Below are 24,334 nucleotides of genomic sequence, written 5' to 3'. Positions count from 1 at the left end.
ACTGACCACTCCCTTCTGGAACCACTTTTTTCTCTTGACTCTCATGACAGGCTCTCCTATGTTTCGTCCACCCTCACTGACCCTACCCACCTTACAGAACAAACGTGGACAGACTATCTATTGTAATGATGCCACATAACAAGTCCCAAATCAGTGTTTTGAAAGGATCGCCATTGACACAGCGCTCAAGTGTGTGGGTCAGCTGAGCAGTTTTCCTCGTGTCAGCTGGTGTCTCTTCCGCATCTACAGCCAGCTGCAGGTCACAAGTGGGGCTCTGTTGTCTGTAGCTGAGACTTGTCAGCGGATCTAGGATGGCTTCGGCTGGGACAGTGAGGATGGCTCTGTTCTTGTTCTCCGTGCCTCCTCCCCTGGCAGGCGAGCTCAGGCATGCTCTCAAGGTAGGCACAAAAGAGCAAGAGCCAAGTAGAAATGTACAAGACTCTGGAGGCTCTGGCTCAGACCTGGCATGACACCCCTTGTACCACACTCTGCTAGCCAAAACAGATTCAAGACCGAGAACTAGACTGTCTCATTGGTGCAAGGAGACGTACAGAGTCAAATGGAAAAGAGTGTGGAGACAGCAGAGGTGAAGAACTGGGGACATGAATGCAGGCTGCCCCAAGACCCCTCCACAACTCTAGGCTCTCCACAGTGGCTACCAGCCACAAGCGAGCATTCACATTTAAATTAACTAAAATTCAAACGTCAGCTCCTTAGGCACACTGGCCACGTTTCAAGTGCTCAGGAGTCACAGGTGGCTGGTTGCTACTGTACTGGACAGCAGAGGGGAAAAGCATTCCCATCATGGCAGAAAGTTTGGCAGCACAGTCCAGGGAGGGGGGTTTGTGGCTCCCAGCATCCAGACCCAAAGCGGGTTTGCATAAGCCCTGAATGTTCGACTGGCAATCCCAAGACAGCACAAGCTTTTTTTCTCAGAGCCCCGGAGGCATCCCAACAACAAGACAGTGACTTCGGGAGATGTGTCAACACAGGAAGGCAGCTTCCCTGACCATTATAATTGGACATGAAGACTTAAACTCCTTACTAGAGCCAGAGGGCAGGAAGGACAAGGGTTGGAGCAATGATTTGTGGAATGCTGTTTCCTAGGGGCCACCAGCACCTTCTGGGTGCTATGCTATTAACACATTGCAGAGGCCGACAGCTTTTATTTCATGCGTAAGAAGGACAAAGAGCTGAGCTGTCCACAACTCCCCTCTCTCTGTGCCTCCCCCCCCACCCCCACCCACCTCCTTGGGGTACCTCTGCTTAGCTTCCCTGCCCCTTTCAGCCCAGAGACCTTGAGTATCAAAGGCATGTGTATTAAGGGGCTACCTGTTTGTGTGTATATCTCTTGGATTGGCAATAGTTTTTAAGGATAATACCAATGCTGTGGGGTGAGAAGGACAGTGGGAATGTAAATCCATACAACCTTTCTGATAAAGTTGAACAGCAGACATAAAGAGCCTTTCGGAGATGAGAGAGAGTGATGTTCCAAAAAAGGTTTTTTATTAAAAGATGTTTAATGCAGCATTGTTTAGAATTGCAAAAAAAAAAAAAAAAAAAAAAAAACCCACACACAAAAAACACATTAAACATCCAAAGATGGACTTGCTCTATGACCTATGGCATTACAGTGGAGTGGTGTGTGTGCACACACTCAGACAAAAATCATGTTTTCAGAGACTTTTCAAAGACATGAGATAATGCTTGGGCAATACTATGAAGCAAAAGCAGAATATAAGCAGAAGGTATATTATGATCCCAAATATGTAAGATATATGCAAATATATGCATAGAAAATAAGGCTGAAGGGAAAGACATCAATATGGCACCGTTGGCATACTGTTGTCACTTTCTGGTACCTAGCACCAGAGGATCAATAAATAACTGTGAACTGACATCCTCCATGGGAAGAAGCATCAAAAGTAATAATGTTTGTTTTCTTTATTGTGCTTTTGTTCAGTCAGCACGTTTTACATTTATAAACAGCCAAGAAGTCATTTATAGTTGTTGGGACCTGAGATACACAGGGAGCAGCTTTCAGGAGGGTGCAAAGGACCATCGTCTGCACTGTGTAAAAGGGGGCCTGTTTTTGGAACGGACCCAGTATGATGGGTAGCACGCTCCGTTGTGAGCCCACACACCTCTGGCCCTACCACATGAGCCCACGTAAGACTGCATCTGTTACAGGTACTACCCGATGGGCCACCCAGCATCCGTCCACCTCTACTTCCTTGCGGACCGCTTCCAGGGCTTTCTGATCAAGCATCACGCTACCAATCTGGCCGTGAGCAAACTTGAGACCCTGGAGACATGGGTGATGCCAAAGAAAGTCTTCAAGATTGCAAGTCCCCCCAGTGACTTCGGGAGGCTCCAATTTTCTGAGGTAGGAGTCCTTTCGTGCTTCTTCGTATTTTGTGGCCCCCCTGCCGGCTTCTCTTTCCCAGTCTGACATTTGAGGATGGAGATGGAAGAGAAGGGGAGTTGGAGAGCCCAGACGATAGCTAACCCCATACCTGCAGATCTTCCAGTGTACGGGAACTGGCATCTTAAACGGGAGGAGGGAGAGAGACAGAGTGTGTGGCCGCTCTCAGTGGTCCAAACTGACCTGAAGCCTTGGTCTGTTTTTTTTAACAGTAGAATCCTCTTAATTTTTTATCCTACCCAGTGACTCCTCCTAAACCTGTATTAGCAATAGACGGAACAAACCAGTATCGTAATGAAGTGATGGCATTAGTCTCCTTTTACAGACTGGAAAACTGAGGCCTCTGGAGGGCCAAGAACTTTCTGGATCTTAGCTAGGAAGTGGTAGAGCTCCAAACTGAGCCCAGGTAGCTCTGCCTACGTATCTCATGCTTAATGGTGTTTCTGTCTCCCCAATTCCTAGCACAGGGTTTTATTCAAATCAGTCATTGAATGAGTGGATGGATGGATGGATGGATGGAGGAATGGATGGAGGAATGGATGGAGGAATGGATGGATACATGGATAGATACATGGATGGACAGATGAATTGATACATGGATGGATGGATGGATGGATGGATGGATAGATGGGTGAGTGGGTGGATGGATGGATGGGTGGGTGGATGGGTGGGCAGGTGGGCCACTGGATAGACAGACAGGTGTGTGGGTACATGAATCCATGGGATGCATTTTTAGTTTTTATTTTGTTGTTGTTGTTGTTTTTGCCCAGCACCACCCTTATGACATCAGCCATACCTGCAGACCCAGTCTGGCCTCTATGTATCCAGCCTCATTTGTTACCACTCTCCTCCCCACTCACACTTCTTGTGTTGTTGTCACACATGCCAAGCTTGTTCCTGCCTCCAGCTTGGCAGATTCTCATCTTCCGGCCTAGAATACTTTCCCCCAGGTTTTCACATAGCTTTTTTTTGGTCATTCTGATCTGCATCCCAATGGTGAACCATCAGAGAAGCCTTCCCTCCCACCTACATATGCCACAAGAGCAAATTCTCCACTTGACATGTACCTATTTTATTGTTTTCTTTTCTTAGCACTTACCATTTAAACATCATCTTGTTGGTTTCTCTGATCACTTGCTGATCATCCTCGAGAAAGCTGGGACTGTGTTCCCTGTCCTCAGCATCTGTAGGTGCTGAATACGATTTCTGAATGAAGGAGTATGTCCACTTGGGTGGGGGATGCCAGAGAAAAGGAAGCATGATCCAGCGTGGTGAGGGTCGCCCACACAAAACTCCAGCACCTAATTTCTGCCTTCCCCATATCAGCAAGGAGCCAGAGAAGGTGATGCATCTCTGGAGTTGAGCAGTCCCAGTGAGCTGGGCTGCTGGGTTAACTACGAAGAGTCTAGTTTTAGAACAGGGAGTATCTTGAAAAGCTGGGAGTGGGCGGGGATAGGCAGGAAGGATCCCACCTGCTTATATGTCCCTGCCGGTCCCTCACCAGCCGCCTGTGGCCTACCTGGCTGAGCTGTGCCCTACTGCATGGGGTTTCTTGTTAAGCCACCATTCTCAATTAAGGATCCAAATGGATTGGCTGGATTCAAGCTGCCATGGAAGTTGACTCCATAAATTACCAGCATCAGGGGGCCATTAGACACTGCCCCAGTTGGATCCTGCGCTGGGGGCCCCAGGCGGCCAACTAAAGACATTAACGTCCCATTAACGAGACGGATGCCTGGTGGCTGGGCTCCCCCTCTTTATCAGCCTGCCAGTGGGTAACTGGGCACTTCTGGCGGTGACAAATGAGGTTGGCCACTCAATGGCTAGTGATTTGTGAGGCTTCCTACCATAGGGCTGGTAACTTTGATGTGAGAACCACCAAGACCTCTGGCAGAGCAACAGCATGTGATGCAGGGGGCCCTGGATTTTGTATTTTGAATTTTTTTCTGAATTCCTAATAATTTATAAGGCAAACAGTATAAAATTGGTAAAAAGAAAGGAAAGAAGTGTAGGGAATGCCCCCCCCGCCCCCCCCCCCACCTTGTGACAGCACAGCCCCAGGACTCTGCGCAGGGCCTGGCTCAGAGCAGGTGGCCATTGTTGGGCCATCAGAGGGACTTCTCCATCCCATGGGAGTGCCATGCTGGTGGCTGGCAGAAAAGATGCTCATTGCTTTACAGACAGTCACCAAGTGGCTACAGTGTACTAGGTGCCGAGAGACCACGGTGACCTAGACAGGCTCTTGTCATGGAATTATAGTCAGGTGGTAAGGCAGCCTGTGAGTGAGCAAATAAACGAAGAAAAACATTTCAGCTAAAGAACATAAAACTTCATTCCTGTCCTTGCTGAGGACTGAAGAGGCTGATGGGGACTACTTCCAATGGGATGGTTCATTCAGGAAAGCTTTTCTAAGGAGATTACTGCAGAGCAGAATCCTGTAAAAAAGAACCATCCACTGGGAGACCTATAGCATTCCAAACAGAGAGAAGAGCATGTGCAAAGGCCCTGGGCCTCCAGGAAGGAGCTTGGCACACTCAAGGAGCAGCAAGGCCAGTGTGGCCAGAGCACCGTGAGAGGGAGAGTGGTAGAAGGGAGGTCTCAGAGGGAATGGGACAGATCATGAGGGGGGCTTGAAGGCTGTGGAAGGAAAGCTCAGATTGTATTTGAAATGCAGTGAGAAGCTTTTAGTGGGTTTGAAGTTGGGGAGCCATATGTTGAACTTGAACAGGCACTTAAATTTGAGTAGTAATCACTGTGTAGTAAGCCTTTATGGGCTTGCACGGTGAGTCTGTGAAAAGATCCTAAAGCCCCAGAGGTTGTGACAGCAGTAGGGTTCCATCTCAGGCAGCGACTGCTCGTGCTTGGGGGAGGCAGCCAGGCTTCTGCCCACTCTTCTAGGATTGGAAATGAGATCCACTTCTCCACTGACAGCTGCTCCACAGATCTTCTATCTGGACTATCTTGGTTTTAGAGCTCAGACTTAAGAGAATTGGTCATCCCCCTTTCTTTGGGGAATCCAAGGACACTGGTCTGGAGTGTCCCCACACTGCCCTAAATGGTCACAAAGCCCTTCCTTAAGTAGGACCCCAATAAGTTTGTGAGCAATCCTCCATTTGTTAGTATCTGTGGGAAAGCCAGTGTGTGGAGGGCCTGGTGCATAGGGATGTCCGTGTGCTTGGCCCCTAATTATTCATGAATAGAGGATGGATGGATGGATGGATGGAGAAAGTCAGACGACCACCACCATGTGCTCAGTACTGCTTTAGGCAGTACTGTTCACCAATACATTGGTGAACAGGCCAGACACAGCCACTCTCCTCATGGAGTTGGCAGTCCGGAGCTCAGGAAGGAGACACATAAATTAAAAGTTGTAAAACTGTGCAAAAAAAAAAAAAAAAACCCCAAAACTGAGAGGGGCTAAACACTTAGAGAAGCACCCACCTCGGGGCGCCTGGGTGGCTCAGTTGGTTAAGCATCCTACTTCCCCTCAGGTCAAGGTCTCATGGCTCCTGAGTTCAAGCGCTGCATTGAGCTCTCTCCTGTCAGCACAGAGCCCACTTCAGATCCTCTATCCCCTCTCTCTGTGTCCTCCCCCTTCCTCTGCTCATGCTCTTTCTCTCTCAAAAATAAACACTTTTTTAAAAAGAGACTAGAGAAGCACCAGGGTGGTGCCTCTAACTGGGAAGGCTTCTTAGTAGAGCTGATGCCTTGGCTGAGCTCTCCGTGGGGAGTGCGGTCTGGGCAGGAGGACGGTGGGGAAAGGAAGGAAGACTGTTCCAGCCGGAGGGCCAGGAAGAAAGAAAAGGTCAGAGACGAGAGAGAGCCCTCCTCACAGACGCGCCGAGACATCCAGGTGTCCTGGAGCAGGGGTGAGCGGGAGGGAGGCTGGGGGGGCGGAGATGAAGCCAGACAGAAAGGGACGAGACCTCGCAGGATGGGGATGAGAGACTGAACTTGAGACCAGTAAGGGTTGGATGTAGGGGACGTAACAGGACTGCATTTCTTGAGAAAACTCTCCGAGACGTGGAGGCTATCTGGAATCCTGCGTGCTCATTCATTCATTTCTTCAGTTAATGGTAGTTGTTTGCTTCCTGCTGTGTTCCAGCCACTGTGCTAGCACCAGGGTCCTCAGGGGGAGCTGATCCACACGGTGGCAACGGATGCCACATTATCATCGATCTGGGAGGGCCGGCCACCCCTGCCGAAGTGCCACAGCCATCCCTACCTCCACTGCCCTTAGGACAGCTCTTCGGTCCCAGTCCGTAGGCTCTTGCGTAAACATGGAAACCTGGAACAAGCTGTGGGAGCGTGCATCCCTGGCAGACAGTAGGCGTCTGGCACGTCTGTGTGAGTGAACTTGTGAACGAGCAAGTGAATGAATGATCAGCAACACAAGAGTGGACTAGAACACAGCCTCTGGGGTTGGACTTCCCGGGTCCCCTTGTTGGCTCTGCCCCTCACTGACCACAACCAGTGACCCCAGTGCCCTGAGCCTCGGTTTTCTCATCTGTAAAACGAGGATAATGATGGTGTCTCCCCTTCACAGAGCCGAGAGGGTCAAACAAGTGGGTGCACTGGAGCGCTCAGCGTTAAGCCAGTCCCATGGTAAGCTCTTGGGAAGCATGAGCCACGGAGCTCTGGGTCTGAGAGACAGACCAGACGCAGCAACCAGTGGCAAGAACAAGAAAGTAAGCCAGCTCCTGTACATGAGGCATCTTCTCGGGGTGTTGGTGCACCTTCTCGTGCACCTGTACCCCAACCCGCACGCACACCTTGGAGATGCTGGTCATGGAAAGACCACAGAAACAGGCAAGCCTTAGAGTGTGCTCATTATCTGCTGACAACATTGCCCACATGCTGTATCCTCAAAAACATGACATTAAATCTCCTGGGGGAGCAGAAGACCCCCTCGTTTAAATTGGTTTGAAATAGTAACAGCTCAGTATCAGGGATCTGTGTAGTCCATTCATTTCTTTGTGACGTCACTCACTCAGTGATGTGACATATTAACCAGACACACCTGCTGTGCACCAGGCATGGTGCTAGGCACCAGGAAGGCACAGTGAAGCAAGCCACAGGGGCACTGAGCAGCAGCGAGAGGACAGTTCAGAGGCTCTTTCTGGCCACTCTGGCTGAAGAACAAACTGCAGGTGACTCAAGTGTTAGGAGGGAAGCCAAGAGCAGGCCCCTGGCCAGTGAGAGCCACACAGACACCAGCTCGCTGGCAGGAAGGGTGGGTGTCACAGCCACCTCCCACCCCTAAGGTCTAGTTCTGAGTGCGTTAGGGAGGCCACAGCGGTCTCTTCCCAGGAGAGCCATGTGAACTGCCAGCAATAAGCGAGGCTGAGGGACCCTCCTTTTTCCCAGCTTGTGATAGAGCAGCTCAGAAACCTGAGCTCCGTTCATGTTCAGAATGTCATACTAGGTGGAGGTGCCTGATCTAGAAGACAGAGAACCAAAGTGGAAACCGCCCGCACCTGCCTAGCAGTGGGGGTATGTGTCCTCGGGATGGCCTGCCAGCAGGCATTGATTGATTCAGTGCATGTTGTGTGTTTTCTTTCCAAGTGTCAAATGCTCTATGAGGCCCAGGAGGCCTAGTGGTTTAATGAACAGACCACAGACTGGGTCCAATTCTCAAATCTTCTGCTTACTACCACTTTTGCAGTCTTGAGCAGGTGACCTCCTGAGAGCTTCCATTTCCTCATCTGTAAAATGGGTGTATGTAGCCCAACAAGCAGGACCGTAGGCCTCTCTGGGACCCTGTATCCTAAATCCGGCTCAGTGATTCCAAGACTCGTTCTCTTCTTTCAGGTCGGCACCGACTGGGATGCCAAGGAGCGGCTCTTCCGCAACTTTGGGGGGCTCCTGGGGCCCATGGATGAGCCGGTAGGCATGCAGAAATGGGGGAAGGGCCCCAATGTCACCGTGACTGTCATCTGGGTGGATCCCGTCAACATCATCGCAGCCACCTATGACATCCTGATTGAATCCACTGCCGAATTCACTCACTACAAGCCCCCTTTGAACTTGCCCCTGAGGCCTGGGGTCTGGACAGTGAAAATTCTTCACCACTGGGTGCCAGTTGCAGAGACCAAATTCCTCGTTGCACCTCTGACCTTCTCAAATAGGCAGCCCATCAAACCAGGTGAGTACTCCTAGTGTCTCTGGGGGTGGAAATAACCCATCCTGGGCGTCTCCCGGGTCTTCTCCCTCAGGCATTGCAGGTGGGGGGCATGTGGGCTGCCTCAGAGAACAGTGCTCTCTGCTCAGCATTTTTCCCTGCTTGTTTGCAAAGAGAGCCTTCTAATTTTCTACCTGCACACTGAGATGATGTCCTCTGTGTATTAGGTACCTAATTATTAGATGCTCTCCCACTGGACTTCCAGAGAGCCCTGATTATATTTAAAACAAGATGGGAAATAAACCCAGGCAGATAGTGAGTTTTGGCAAATCTTACTGTTTTAAAAATAGTAATTAAAATAGGAAATTCTTTCCATCAAAAATATGATATACTAGATGAAAAGACTAGTAAGAAAATATTTGCTACACATAAAAAAAAATACATTCACAATATATAAAGAAATCCCATAAATCAAACTACAAGCCAGGGGCCGAATCTGGCCCACTCCCTCTTTTTTAAGTAAAGTTTTATTGGGACACAGCCACACCCATTTATTGACATATTGTTTATGGTTTCCTTGGGACTACAGTGGCAGCATTGAGTAATTTTGACATAGATTGCATGGCCCACAAATCCAAAACAACCGACTATCTGGCCCTTTAGAGAAAAGGATTGCTGGCCTTTGCTACAAAGGAGAAAGGAGAAAGAAAGGGAAAAAAAAAAAAAGGACAGGGCATAAATGGCCCACACACATATGAAAAGATGCTCAGCCTCATGAATAATGAGAGCAATGCAAATTAAAAGCAAAAAGAGATCCGATTTCATGCCACTATGTTGTGAAATGTTCGAAGGTTAGACAATATCATATGATGGAGGGTTGGAGAATAATGGCTTCCCATGTAGTGCTGGCATGGGGCGGGGGGTGGGGCAAAGTGATAAAACGGGTTTAGAAAATGGCATAGCATCTCCTACCAAAGCTGAACACACACCTCCTACTGCCCAGAAATCCCAGCCTAAGGTGTATGCCCTACCGATGTGTGCAGAAGTAGAGCAGAATTGTTCATAATGGCACCAAACCGGAAGCAGTCCAGATGCCCACATTCAGATGTATGAACACTGCGGGGTCTGTTCAGACAGCGGAGCTCCGTGCCATGCATTGATCTGGATGAGTCTCTACAACATAATGTTGAGAGGAAAATATCACAGAAGAGTCATAATTAGAGCGCATACATTTAAAGTTCAAAAGCAAGCCAAGCCACCACTACGTTATTTCAGGATTCTCTGTCCATAAAAAGCTGTGAGAAAACGAGTTGTTAATAGGAAATCAGGACAGTGGTTCCTGCTGAGCACAGAGAGGGATGTCAGACTCTTAACGTGCCGCCTTCTTTTTCTTTTCTTACCCAGAGAGTTTACTTTTATTTTTCTGTCCTTTCCTCCTCCCCCTTTGATCACTGGGAACATCTTCCTCCCTGCTCAGTCCTACCTCCCAGAGTAACCACTGCCAACACTTTGGTGTTCATCCTTCTAGAGGTTTCTCAAGGCTTCTAAAGCATCAACACACAAAATAAGTCACACACACACTGCTGGTGTTTTAAAATGGAGTGATACATTTTGGGGTGAAACTTGTCTTTGGACTTAACGAGTCAATATATATAAAGCTACTAGCTGCCTCGTATTCCACTGGGAGAAAGACCCACAATCTATCTTTCATCCCCTGAGTGGACATACAGTTTCTTTCGGTCGTGGTGGGGTTACAGGTAATGCTGCAAAGATTCTTGAAATTGTCTATGCCCATGCAGATATATCTATAAAATAGATTCTTAGAAACAGGATTTCTGGATCTCTCTGTATTTGAAATTGTTGGGCTGTATCTAACAGATCAGAAACCCAGAAGCCAAAAACGCACTCCAGCCTCTGGTTAGCTAAACTCTCAGTTCTGGGCTGGGTGCCATTTAGCTGGTGACACAAGGAGAGGGGGACACAGACATGGGGAGGGGTTGCCTGGAATCCTAACAAGGGGGTGTTGAACTTGTGTGGGCCTCTGCTAAGTTTCTGTGCTGAGCAAGCAGAAAGATCCAGGCCTCGTATTTTCTGGAGAAGGAAATCTGATCCTCCCAGCTCCCCTGGGAAGCAGGCAAAAGAACACATCCAGAACTAGCTGGGCCAGAGCCCACCCACTGAGGGCCCTCAAGTGCCCTCTTGATTAGGTTCACATCTTTAGCAACCCTGAGAGTTCCCAAAGAAAGATGCAGAAGAGAGGGGTAGAAATAGCGTTGTCCTCTTTGCTCCACATACACCTGTCGGATATAACAAAGGAGGGGTCCTGAATCTACCTCCTCACCCCAGCAAAATAGCCTGGGGCCTTTAACTGGGTCCTGATTTTTCCAGTTTTTCCTCCTTAAGAGTTTCTGAGGATGGCAAGGCTCTTGTAACCCTGCCCAGGAATAGCCAGGGGTCATTGTACCCCACTGGGAGCTGCCCCCCCCCACATCAGCATTTGTGTCTATTAATGGTGTTCCAGTGGCAGGGAACACGAAGGTGGGAGCAATGCAGTTTGTAAAATGATTCATCAGGAGTAATTTGCTATTGATGCGTCCCTGGTAATCTCGAGAAATCTGATGAGGTGGAATTGAGGAAAATTTAATTATAGAGGCAAGCATCACGGGCTAATGCTGTGATAGCATTTCCCCACATTAACCTCGTTTTTCATCAGGGTTTTCTGCATCACCCATAATACTGGGTTCCCAGCGTTCAGATGTCTGTTAGCTGCTCTTTTCACTTTGCATGCCCTGCCTTTTGTCAGTTCAGGGATCTCCCCACCACCAGCTCTGCAGATGTGGAGGCATGGAGAGGCTCTGGTGGACAGATCAGGACCTGCTGGAGAGAGAACAGGTTTTGTTCTTGGGCAGATGGTTCAGGAGCTACCCGCCCTGTCTGCCAGATTTATAAACACGTTAGGTCCTACCTAAGTCAGCTAAATCACAGCAAGCCGGGATATATGTTCATGCAGGCTCATGCCCCTTCTTGTACCTGTTACCCTTGGAGCCCAGCCCCTCTGCTTCTGGAAAGGGGAGGGACGGAGAGGGGATGGAGGGAAGGGAGGGAGGGATTGATTTTCTTGTCTGTAGTCAAGGCATGTTGTGAATGCCACTATTTGCAGGTGTATGGTATTTCTTCCCCCTTTGTGAAACTCACTCATGGACCACATACTAGAAAACAGTCTGTGGATTATCTGAGCTCTCCTGGTTTCTAGTGAGGGTCACAGCCACTGCCAAGCGAACAGAAAACGTTTTCTGAATGCCACACTGTCCTATAAGGACATTTCTTAGAACCCTGGCTATCTCAGCCAGGGCAAGAGCTGATTTGCTAAAACACAACTCACCAGAATCACTGGCCCATGTGTTTTAAAAACCTGTTCTTGTATTTGGCAATAGAGTAGGCAATAAGAGAGAACCTCTCCAAAATAGAAGTATCTTGGCTTCTTTCCTTCAGCCCAAACGTGCACTTTCTGCTTCCCCCATCTTGAAACCCTGGGAAGGAGCCACACAGCCTCCTGCGTGTTCCTTTACTGTTTACAGAGCATATGAACCTTTACCTGAGCCTCTTGCCAGCCCTCGGGGTCAATCTGGTATCAGGAATGAGTATCCAGTTTACAGATGGGGAAACCAAGTCTTTGAAAGACTGGCTTCCAGATGAAAATAAAATTTAAAAACTTAAAACCAGTCTTAAAGCTTCCAGTTGGTTGGATGTGCCTGCAAATAGAGTGTCATGATGACGAGCTTTGGAACCAGCCAGTCCTGGATTGAACCCCTGATCTGTCTCACACGATAGCCACCTGTGTCCCCATCTGTAAAATGGGGATGATAACACCCGTCCTGTGACTGTGTGAGTGCAGGAGGATTGTGTCCTAAAAACACCAGCCACAGTAACCCTAGCTAAACTTCTTCAAGCACTTAGTACAGGCCTGGCATTGCTTGTGTGCGTGTGTGTGTGCACCAGATTTTGTCTCGTTTAATTTTAAGTCCATTATAATTAACATGTGGTAGTCTATAGTTTCAGGTGCACATGTAGTGATTCAACAAATCTATACATTACCCAGTGCTCATCTCGATAGGCAACTCCTAATCCTCACCTAGTTTACCATCCCCCACCCACCTCACCTCTGGTAACCACCAGTATGTTCTCTGTAGTTGAGTCTGGTTTTTTGGTTTCTCTTTTTTCCTTCTTGTCTCTTAAATTCCACCCAGGAGGGAAATCGTATGGTGTTTATCTTTCTCTTATTTCAGTTAGCATTATACCCTCTAATTCCATCCGTGTTGTTGCCAATGGCAAGATTTCATTCTTCTCTGTGACTAATATTCCACTGCATAAATACCACTGTACGTAAGTTACCTTCTTTATCTTTATGGATAAAGCAGTACTTGGGTTGCTTGCATAATGTGGCTATTGTAAATAATGCTGCAGTAAACATAGGGGTGCATGTGTGTTTTCAAGTCAGTGCTTTCATATTCTCTGGGTAGATATCTAGTAGTGTGAGTGCTGGATTGGAGGACAGTTCTATTTTTAACTTTTTGAGGAACCTCCATACTGTTTGTGACAGTGGCTGCACTAGCTTGCATCCCCACCAGTAGCACATGAGGCTTCCTTTTCCTCCACGTCCCCAGCAGCACGTGCGTGTGTTATAGGCCTCATTCTGACAGGTGTGAGGTGATACCTCATTGTGGTTTTGATTTGCATTTCTCCAAGAATGACTGATGATGAGCATCTTTTCATGTGTCCGTTGGCCCTCTGGATGTCTTCTGCCGATTTCTAGTTGGATTATTTGGGGGTTTTTTGGTGTTGAGTTGTACAAGTTCTTTCTGTATTTGGGATCCTAACACCAGGTGCCTTTTTAAGCACTTAAAAAGAAGTCAACCCTTCTAACCATCACAAAAGGTACTAGGTCAAGGAAACCAGGTGCCCAGTGCTGGTATCAGAATCCACACCCCAAGCGTGTGGGCCGTGGGGATTCAGACCCAGACACCCTGACTGCTGTCTTCGCACTCATGCATAAAGCGCTGCTGTTCAGCAAAGCAGGGCTGTCCTGAGAGACAGCTGAGGTCGACAGACGTGGGTTCAAACCTCCGCTCCGCCTCTCGTTACCTCTGTGATTTGCAGAAAGGCACTTAATGAGGCTTTGTGCTCACTGTTGCCTCTGCTCTGAACGCTCTTTCCTGCCATCTACCTGGGGCTGCTGCTTTCTCATTAACCAGCACTCAGCTCAGCTGTCACCTCACAGAGGCCTGCCTCGCCCCTCTCATCCCAAAGAAACACGCTTGTCACTCTCTAACCCCGGGGCTGCAAGCTTGAACTGCAAAGGGCTACACAGTAAATATTTTCAGCTTGTGGGCCACGTACGGTCTCGGTCTGTACTCACCTGTGCTGTGGTAGCACAGAAGCAGCTGCAGACAAGATGTACGCACAGGCATAGCTGTGTTCCCCTGAAACTTTATTTACAACAATACACGGTGGGCCAGATTTGGCCCAAGGGCTGTAGCTCGCCAACCCCTTGCTCTACCGCCACACCCAGTTTAGTCCCGTTTTGCGTATTGCTGATTGAAACGACCTTGCTTATTTATCGCCATCAGTGTTCCTCCCCTGGGTCGTAATCTTCTTGACTACCTGGTTCACTCCACCACTGAGTGGAGCTTGGCACTTAAGAAAAAAGATTTAATGTTGAAGAGAGAGAGTATGTGTGCAAGCCAGGGAGGAGCAGAGAGAGAGAGGAGGAGAGAGTTACAGGCAGGCTATGCCCTGTCATCACAGAGCCCGATGTGGGACTCCATCTCACAAACCGGGAGATCAGGAGTGGAGCTGAAACCAAGAGTGGGGTGCTCGACTGGCAGAGCCATCCAGGCAGCACTGAATATATCTTTATCACATGAATGAATGAATGAAGGAGTGAATGCCTTGCACATAGGAGGTGCTTTAAATGCGCCACATGAATGTGTGGACTAGTAACTGACGCTGCTCTGGGAACATGTGCTGACCGGAGGGAGGAGCGGACAGTGCCCTGCACCAAGCAGGCCCCTGGCTGGGGAAGGAACGTCCCTGCGGTCGGATTCCTCGTCTGTGCGGTGGGGGCCACTGACCAACTTCCCGAGCTTGTCCCGTGACTGACGTGGTGACAGATGGTGCCCCGCGCCGTGCAAGGCCCGCAGCCGGCCCCCACTCTGTGGTGCGTCTGACGCTCTAATCCCTTTGCGTTTCAGAGGAGGCACTGAGGCTGCACAACGGGCCCCTCCGCAGCGCCTACATGGAACAGAGCTTCCAGAGCCTGAACCCCGTCCTCAGCCTGCCCATCAACCCTGCCCAGGTGGAGCAGGCTCGCAGGAACGCGGCCACGGCTGGCGCGGGCCTCGAGCGCTGGCTGGACTCGCTGGTAGGTGGGATGTGGGTCGCCATGGACATCTGCACCACGGGCCCCACTGCCTGCCCCGTCATGCAGACCTGCAGCCAGACGGCCTGGAGCTCCTTCAGCCCCGACCCCAAGTCGGAGCTGGGGGCCGTCAAACCTGACGGCCGGCTCAGGTAGCACTGGGCACACGTGAGCCACAGCAGATCTCAAAGGGAAAGCAGCCAGGGGGGCCGGTGGCACCTGGACCCTGGCCTCCCACCCCCGGGGCGCGGGGGGGGGGGGGATGGGGAGGGGTGTCTTTTGTGAGAGGAGCTCTCATGGCTACAGAATGATGGAGAAGGAAGGTGTAGAGGTCAAAGCCGTTTCTGCCGACGACCTGCATTTGACAAGCTGGGTACTGGGGGCAAGGACTGCTTGGTCCCCGCGCCACAGTGGTCTTACCTCTTTTGGTTGATCCTCAACGCCTATAGGTTCCTTGTTGTCCCTGCCAGTGACCCAGTCCCCCCGACAAGTGATTCTCAAAACTTTTATTTTGAGCAGCAGACTTTAGTTTACTAAGCTCAGTTGGAAGGGGGAAGTTCAAGGTGCAGTTGAACTCCAGGCTGCTCTGGTTGAAGCTGGGGAGTGTAAGGTTCTTCTCCAAGCACAGCCCACCAGGCCGTCCCTTTGTCAGTGGCACCTCCCAAGGTACCTGTCCAGAACCCACAGGCTCTGCAAAAACCAGCTGGAAAAGCACGGCCCAGACTGTGGGCTTGATTGATCTCCAGCCCCCTGCTTGGGCTCATTTTCCTGCTCCTGGGCTGGAGAAGGAGACTGTCTGAGCCTTCCCCCAGCCTTGTCGGGTTGAGTTGTCCTCCTTAGTCACTAGATGAGCAGGAGAGCCTTTTGATGGAACATGGCCAAGGTGTCACTGCCACAGGGCCAGGGTTCCAGGCCAGCCTCCCTCCGGACTGCCACCGACAGGCTGATGCTCATAAGCATCAAGTCTCCTAGGCATTCGTGGGCCAGGAGACCATGACCTCATGGATCCTGGCCAGTGGGAACTTTGGGGACCACGGCCATGAAACTCAGAGATTGTTGGGAGCCAACTCCTGAGCTGGACGGCACAGCAATACCCTCCCGTGCGTGAGCCCTTCCGCCCTGAGGTCCGGGCACTCCAGACCTCTGTGAATCATACCTGCCACCCCCATCCCTGGTGCTGTAGGAATGGACCAGACTTTCTACATCCCTGCAAAAGCATTTCAGATTTGGTTTCTAACTCCATGTCCTTCCTCCTGTGAGGTGCCACGTCAAAGGGGGAAGCTCGCGGATATGATTGGTTACTACCTTAACAGCAGTGTTACTCCAAGTGCTCGAGGTGCAGAAACCTGACATCTGAGCCGTGGCTCCAGGCCCCTTCCTCCTCCAGCCCCCACCCCATCCCCACGACAGGCTTTCTTTGGCACAGGCCCACCCGTGGCTGCACCATGTTCTGCTGCAGAGTCTATCCTGTGTGTCTGTGCAGTGTGCGTGTGAAGGGAGCAGAGCCCATGCCTCTCACCCCCAAGCCCCTGCCCCACCGGGCCGGATGTCCTGCGGGCCAGGGAGGGGCTGGAAGAGGGACACTTGCAGTATTTATTATTTATATGTTTTAGTCCATGACTAATAGTAGGTGCTGCGTTTGCAGCTTGTTAGTTATGTTCTCTTACTAACTGAAGCTGCCTTTATTCATGAAAGGCCCCCCCCCTTCCCCTCCCTCCCCGCGGCCAGTGTCTGTCTGTCTCCTGTCTGCTCTGTATTCTCCACGTCCTGAGAGAAAGGCAGGGGTGTTGGACACTATGAGGAGAGTGTGTGCCTCAGCATCTGCTGATAGTGGGGTGCCCCTCACGACAATGAAGCCTTCCTCCTTCTCAGGCAGGGTGGGAGTTTGGGCTGGGCCTCCACTACTGAACAGGCTAACGACTCAGGTGGAGGGAGAGGACCCAGGGCAGAGCCTGGGACCTTAGCAGGTGACAGAGGGAACCTGACTCTTTGCAAGCCTGGGAAGAAGAAAGATCCAGTTTAGAAAAAGGGGGAGTCGTCGGACCGAGCTGGGAGTTAGCCCCTGTCAATGGGCTGCAGGGGCTGTGGAGGGTCTTGCTCTGCAAGCCCAGGTCATTAGTCCATGAACTTGAGCTCAGAGGCCTCTGCCACCACCTCTTTCCACCCCAGCCCACCCAGGGAGCCTGCCTTTTCTCCCTCCTGGCAGAGTGGCTAGGAGCGTGTGTTTTCCACAGCGTCCTGTGTGGGGCTCAGCCCCATTGCTGGCTTTCCCCCCAGAACGAGGGGAAGGGCCAGCTTACTCTGGGCACGATCCGCAGCCCCCTCCCTGCAAGGGATTCGAGATGCCAGGCAGTCAGCCCAGGTGTTTCTTTTGGGTCAGGGAATAAAATAAGCAAAAACCTAGGATGACTTGAGAAAAGATGTTTGCACAAGAGACACACTAATAGTTGAACTCTCTTTTAATCTGAGAGTGATGAATCACAAGCCCCTGGAAACCCTGTCATAGTTGGAAGGGCAGTGCCTGGGGCACTGAGTCACTGACCAGGTCTGAAGTCACTCATGCCAGAGGCTGGGGCATGCGGTGCGATTTCCCCACCAGCCTGCCCAAGTCTCACCAAACGGTCTCCAGGGAGGACAGAAAGCATAGCCTAGACCCCGTGGGTCACAGGGTGCCCTTTCCTCCCTTTGGAAAGAGACCTTTCCAGTCAGATCAAGGCATCATTTGGACTTCATTTCCCCATGGCAGTTTAACTTTTAAAAGGCCAGCACATTCAGAGAGAACCAGCAAGACCCCAGATGGCGGGGGGCAGGGGGATGCACTGCCTTCATCGTTCCCTGGCTGGTGCACGGACACCGGCTGGAACCTTGATCTCTTTGCCAGGAAGGGGCAGAGTACAGACGTGTAGGGCTTTAGCCTGTCCCCTGACACAGCCCAGTCTACCGGGGACTCAGGACGCAAGCTCCCCTACAGCACCCAAGGGGGGATGGAGTAGGAGGGTGTACTGGCAACGGCTGCTGGCCAACACCTGCCGGGTCAGAGCTGCGCTGTGTGGCAGGGGTCCCAGACCCTTCCGTCGTGGGGTAAGACAGCATGGTGGCTGCTGCCTGGTTTTGCACGTGAGTATGCAGGCACAGTGCAGTCTTCCCGTGGGGCCAGGGAGACCAGGGGATCCAGATGGTCACTGGAAATCTGATTTTTAAGTGTCGGCAAGGCTTTTTCTTTGTTTTGTTGGAGAGAGTGGGCAAAGGGAAATTCCACAGTTCGTCCTGGGCACTGCCGGCCCACCTGCTGGCTGGAGAGGTGGTTTACCATGAGGTAGGTAGTGCCCACGTGGAGGAGGAAAAGCACCACCCTTGGTGAAATCTCACCAATCGCTCTGAAGAAACCATAAACCTCTTACCAGTCATTCCAACCAGGAGAGACCGTCCTGCAGAGAAGGGTCCCAGGAGGAATGGCTTGTTCAGCTGTCCTAGGTCCCAAGATGGTGCTTAAAAAAAAAAAAAGAATTTGGAGACCTCAGTTGCTGCCCCTTCAACCTAAAGAGGCCCACGCTTTCCAGAATTCCTGCCTGCCCAGGCAGAGGTGATGGATGACAGGTTGGCTGGGGGGCCCGGGAGGTTGTGTCGCAGCCCAGCTCTCTCCAAGTCCTACATTTGAGCAGCTGTCCTGGCGCACGTTTCGGAAGCCCTGCTTGCTCGCGGGATGCCCTCTTTGCCTCAGTTACCTTACTTTGCCCATGGGTCTACCACAGGCGCTACCTCATTGTGTCTGCTGAGAAGTTTACCTGGGGGAGAAACAATTAGGTGTCCCAAATCTGCTCGAGCTGAATGTACAATCTATGCAAATTCTCTCCCTCTGTTTCCTTCTCTGTCTCTCAAAAGTATTTTTTTTTACATTGCAAATCAGATACTTTATAGACCCTAGACTGAGGGCTTTCATGCGCCACCTGTGTCTGCCCCTCACGTTGTCTTTGGTTCTGTCCTCCCCAAGCCCCACCCAGGGAGAAAGCAGCCCCCCTCCTTCCGGCTGGGAAGCCTCCCCACTGCCTCTGCCCACGGAGTCCCCAGGAAAAGCAGGTTCTGCCCCCTTGCACCTCCATCCCCCTCTCCCATCTCCTCCTTCATTTTCCTTCCCTCACCCCCAAAAGCCTTAGGTTTCTCCTTTTTGAAATGTGGCCTTAAAATTATTTTTGGAAAGCTGACTGCCCTCTCCGTCCACCTTCCACCAACATCCGAGAAGAAGGAGCAACCTGAAGCTTTCGCGGCAGCCTCCTAAGCGAGAGGCTGCCCGTCTGTAGTTTGCAGATGCCATACCCATGGCTTCTAAACGCCGTCTTTAAGAGAAGCACTCTTCTGTTGTTCCTGTGGGTGAAACGAAGGCTCGGGTGCTCACGTGAACGTCAGCCCGTCCTCCGCGCACACTGCCGAGGTACCCTCTTTCCCCCACCCCCACCCAGGTGTGGTGACTTGGAGGTACTTCGTTCAAAGGTAAAGCAGGAGAGTTTCTCAGTTTCTCTCTTCCTCCTTCCTGCCTGGAAAGTGAGAGCATTAAATATTCCCAGCTGATGGGTCGTGTTCTCAAAGGGATCACACTTGCGCCTTCTGTTGTTCCAGGCTCTGTTGGAGGCCAAAGACAACCCTAGGGTTTCATAGGAAATTTACTGGAATTGAGCGCAACCGTCCTTCGAGTCCGTTCTCGGTCTTTTTTTGTTTCTAATATGTTGTCAATAGCGTGTGTTTGGGTATTTTTTTTTTTTAGAGGCCTCACGATAAGTTATTACTGTCCCCCTCATTTTTTTCAAAGACATGTGGTGATATAGTTTTTAAAAATAACTATTTTGTTATAGATCATGATATGCATAAAACTGTACAGAAATATTTTGTAATGTATTGATTTAAAAAAATCTATAAATAAAGTTTAAAAAAATTCCAATGGCACACACCTGAAAGATGTAGATATTTTGCTATTTATTTAAAGGAGTATTTTAAGAGATATTGAACTATCTGAAATTGACGAGTTATCAAAATTCCAATCCTACGAATGCTTTTCCTCAAGGTAGACAGTGATTCTTGGAAATGATTGCACTACCCGCCCATTTTTGCACCTTTTCTGTCTTTTCGTTTAGCAGAAAAACAACGAAATTGTGCCTTAGCTGTATTTTTTTGTCTAGGGGAGTTTGTTTCTGTCTGACAAAGCAAAATTTTTTGCAGAAAACAGTGGATGTATTAAATACTGTATCATACCAAAAACACTGCAGGTGTACATAGATGCTTTCTGTCATACTGTGTTTTCAGATGCAGAATTTTAAAATTAAAAAAAAAATACTGTCTTTACGGAACAGCGGCTTATGGCTTCTCTTCAGCAATATCCCAGGTCTTCGCCAAATCTGGTCCTCTCTCCCCTCCTCTGCTCTGTCCATCCTGTAGTCTGAGGGTGATACTATCAGTTATCCAAAGGGGTACCAACTGGCTGGAATTACCAAGACCACAGGCCTGAGCTGGGCCCCTCCTGGGCAATCCTGGATGTGTGGCTACACTCCCTAATCATCCTGCTCTGTCTCTTGACAAGATTAGGACAGTGCCCTCCTGTATAGGAGTCCCCTGGTTGCAGGAGATGTTGTTAAGGAGAAGCTGCCATTTAAGTGGCCAGAGGTCTTCTCTATCCAAATGGCTGGTTGTATAGCAAAGCCGTTTCCCTTTCCTCACCACACATGCTTGACCACAAGTCGCAGACTTCCTGGTGCATAGGTGTGATCTCATGGGGCCAAATTCTGGCCAATGGAATGTGGATGGAAGGGGCATATTTTGAATCTTCTACATCTGGAGCATGCATTGGTCAGTCTGCTCATTCCTGGCAACCTCACAAAGCCCCCAGTTTAAAGGCAGGCAGACTTAGAATATGTAAGGAGCTAGGCCCCTGATGATCACATGGAAGGCCATCTGACCAGCTGTTTCTGACTGGTGATGACAACACAACACGTGATGTGTTACACCCCTGAGAACCTGTGATACACAGGTAGCCTTACCTTAACTGCTAATTCATCGAGAAATGGCAACTGACATCATCTGGGAAAGTCCTTCAGCCCCTTCATTCTACAAGTAAAGGATAGAAACACGAGTGAGTCAAGTGATTTGCATGAAGCTACCAAGATACACAATACCAGTATCATTGTCAGAACCAGAACCAAGGTTGCCTATGTCGTCCCAGTGAGACCTCACGTCATTAGGAGGACTGGTTTTCTTGGGTTGACCTCACTACCACATCTGTATGTGGTTCTCAAAGGTCATGGACAAAGACAGAATACCCAGGTGGTGCATTCGCCCTTCATGATCGTTAAAGGCAGAGGGTGCCACTGAGACCCAGATGGGACTACACAGCTGGAATAAAACAGTCTAGAGACCGTGACCTTAGGGTGGAAGTAGGGGGGTACGGTGATGGCATGCACTGACCTCCACACTAAATGATGCCCCATTCGGAACTTCCTGGGAAGATGGCAGAGTAAGAGGAGCCTAGATAACAGCTCAGTATAAATAACCCAAAAATACGGAGCACCTAGGTGACTCAGTCAGCTGAACATCCAACTCTTGATTTCGGCTCAGGTCCTAATCTCACGGGTTGGTGAGATGGAGCCCCATGTTGGGCTCTGGAGGGCAGCACCGAGCCTACTTGGGATTCTCACCGTCTCTCTCTCTGCCCTTCCCTACTCGCACACAAGCTCTCACACTCTCTCTCCAAATAAACAAACTTAAAAAAAAAACAAACAGAGCACAACCCAAACACTGGCAGAACAGACTCTCCAGAGCTAATTGCAGAGAAGGGGCCATAGGAAGGCAGGAAACATGGTCGGGAGCAAACTGATCCATGGGGCTGTGTGCAGGAGGCAGGGACACCACAGGCACAGAGAGAGGAGCAGACGTCAGACCTAAGACATGGGGACCTGCACTGGGAAGATGAATCCCAACATTTGACTTTGAAAACCACAGAGGCCCAACTTCTAGAGGTCTTATAATCAGTCAGGCTTAACATCCTTAACTTTCACAATCAGGTTCAGCTCTGGGAGAGCCAGGAGGGTGATAGGAACCTGAGCCTCCACCCTTAAAGAGACGGAACAACAAACAGCCCATGGAGATATGTCAATAGAAGCAGCAGTTTGAAAAAATGCTTGGGGTATACAAAAAGAGTTATTTACGAAGAGCTTGTCCCAGAGGGACAGAGAACACTGCAAGACTCCTCCAGGAACAGAGGCACAATTTCCCACCCCCGCCCCCAGCATAAACACACGGCCACCCGTGAGAACCAGCACAGTGCCAACATCCACCACCTAACTTGACTGCACCATATGCCCCACCACCCAGCGCTGTGCTTTGGTGGATCTGCCCCCTCCACACAGGCCCACTTCAATCCCTCTTGCAGAGGACCAGCTGCTCACAAACCTTGCAACCAGCACCACCCATCTGCCCCCACACCCCTGCACATGGTGGGTCTGCCCCCCGCCATATGCTCTTGGCCACAGACCATCCAAACTGGGGCCACAAGCCCGGCAGTATGCAAGCAGCCCCAACAGGGGCCGCCACCACCACTCCAAGGTGACTCCTCCCCCAGGCAGAGGGACAGATGACCACATAAACCAGTCCAACTAACCCAGACAGGGGGGCAGGAGGAAGAAATCTTATCTATAGTCCCATCCACCAACAGAAGCTTCTCAGGTGCTACTTAGTCTCTGGCAAATGCCTGGTCAGACTCAACTCAAGCCCAAGGCAGCCCCAGACAGGCCCACTGCCACCACAGGGACCAAACCCTGCCCACAACAGGCAAAAAGCCACTGCAGCTGACTGGACTGAAGGCAAATAAATGTGGCTTAGCCACAACTACAGGGCACTCGCAACACACACAGGAGATACCCCTGAAACACCAGGTTCTGATGAACAGGGGACACTGGACTCACTGCAGCACATGACAGGACCTCTTCTTCCTAAGGCCATCACTTTCAAGAGCAAGGTCCATAGCTGACTTTGCTAACACAGAGAGAAAGACACAGAAAGTTAGGCAAAATGAAGATAAAGAAGATGATGTCCCAAATGAAAGAAAAAAATCACAGCAAGAGAGCTAAACGAAACAGAGGTAAGTAATCTGCCTGATAAAGACTTTAAAGTAGTGCTCATAAAGATACTCACTAGAGGGGCCCCTGGGTGGCTCAGTCGGTTAAGCATCTGACTTCTGCTCAGGTCATGATCTCGCGGTCTGTGAGTTCGAACCCTGCATCAGGCTCTGTGCTGTCAGCTCAGAGCCTGGAGCCTGTTTCAGATTCTTGTCTCTCTCTCTCTGACCCTCCCCCGTTCATGCTGTCTCTCCCTGTCTCAAAAATAAATAAACGTTAAAAAAAAAAATTTTTTTTAAAGAAAGAAAAAAAAAAGATACTCACTGGACTAGAGAAAAGAGTGGGGGACCTCAGTGAGACCCTTAACAAAGATAAAAAAAAAAAAAAAGAACCAATCAGAGATGAAGAATACAGTAAGTGAAATTAAAAATACACTTGATGCTTGATGGGAGACTTCTCAGGGAAGGTGAAAGAGTGAGAGAACCCTAAACTCATCTCATCCCATGGGTACAACTAGGTAACACTCACATAGGACCCAATACCCAGAAAAGGACCCAAAGACTTGCTGAACAAACTCCACAACTAATGTGGACAAGAGGCCACATCAAAGAGGAAGGGTGAAGACTCAGCAGGATCCTAAGCCCCAAGGATTTGACTACCAGAGGGAGCCATAGGAGCAGACACAGGTGAGAACCAGTCTATCACAACAGGGAGCCTGCAAAAGAAAGAGAAATCCCCTAACATTTGGCTTTAAATCACAGGGGCCGATTTTTTTTTTTTTTAATTCTTACAACCAGCTGGACATAAAGCTTCCAGACAAACCTAAAAAAACAGCAAAAATCAGCTGGCTCTGCTCTGAGAGAGCCCAGAGGGCAACAGGCACCTTAGTCCCCACCCTTAGAGAGATAGCACAACAAATAGCCTGCTATCTCTGCAGTGAAGCAGCAACATGAAAGGCACGTGGGGCCTACAGGAGGGATAGTTGGTTAACTAATCACAGAGTTCCCTGAGGGACTTCTCCAGGAACAGAGAAGCTGGCAGGCCCTATTTACCTCCCCTGCTTCTCATCCTAAACACAACCACCTTCAGGAACCAGTGAGACACCTGGTCTCCAGGGTGGCTGCACATCCCCTGTAGAGGAGGACAAGCACCACCTATTTAAAAATGCACTTCCACCCACAACTTTTCAACAGCAAGAGATGTAGCTGACTTTGCTAACCCAGAGAAGCAGAGAGTCAGGCAAAATGAGGAGAAAGAGAAATCCATCACAA

The 24,334-nt window shown here is 49.9% G+C and overlaps 1 protein-coding gene across 2 annotated transcripts in view; it reads left to right on the top strand.

Annotated features, from left to right (window-relative positions):
- Positions 1-20,298, top strand: part of XYLT1 (xylosyltransferase 1) — a 311,204-nt gene extending 290,906 nt beyond the window's left edge. For both annotated transcript variants that reach the window (XM_047837663.1, XM_047837664.1), the window contains exons 10-12: positions 2,191-2,386; positions 8,237-8,570; positions 14,798-20,298. In XM_047837663.1, coding sequence (XP_047693619.1) covers positions 2,191-2,386; positions 8,237-8,570; positions 14,798-15,120 — 853 coding nt within the window. In that variant the 3' untranslated portion in view covers positions 15,121-20,298. The remainder of the gene's footprint in view (positions 1-2,190; positions 2,387-8,236; positions 8,571-14,797) is intronic.
- Positions 20,299-24,334: the final 4,036 nt, after the last annotated feature.

This window comes from Prionailurus viverrinus, chromosome E3, assembly GCF_022837055.1.
Source record: "Prionailurus viverrinus isolate Anna chromosome E3, UM_Priviv_1.0, whole genome shotgun sequence".
Lineage (NCBI taxonomy): Eukaryota > Metazoa > Chordata > Mammalia > Carnivora > Felidae > Prionailurus > Prionailurus viverrinus.
The sequence above is the reverse complement of the archived record's forward strand: the minus strand, read 5'-3'. Positions and strand labels throughout refer to the sequence as shown.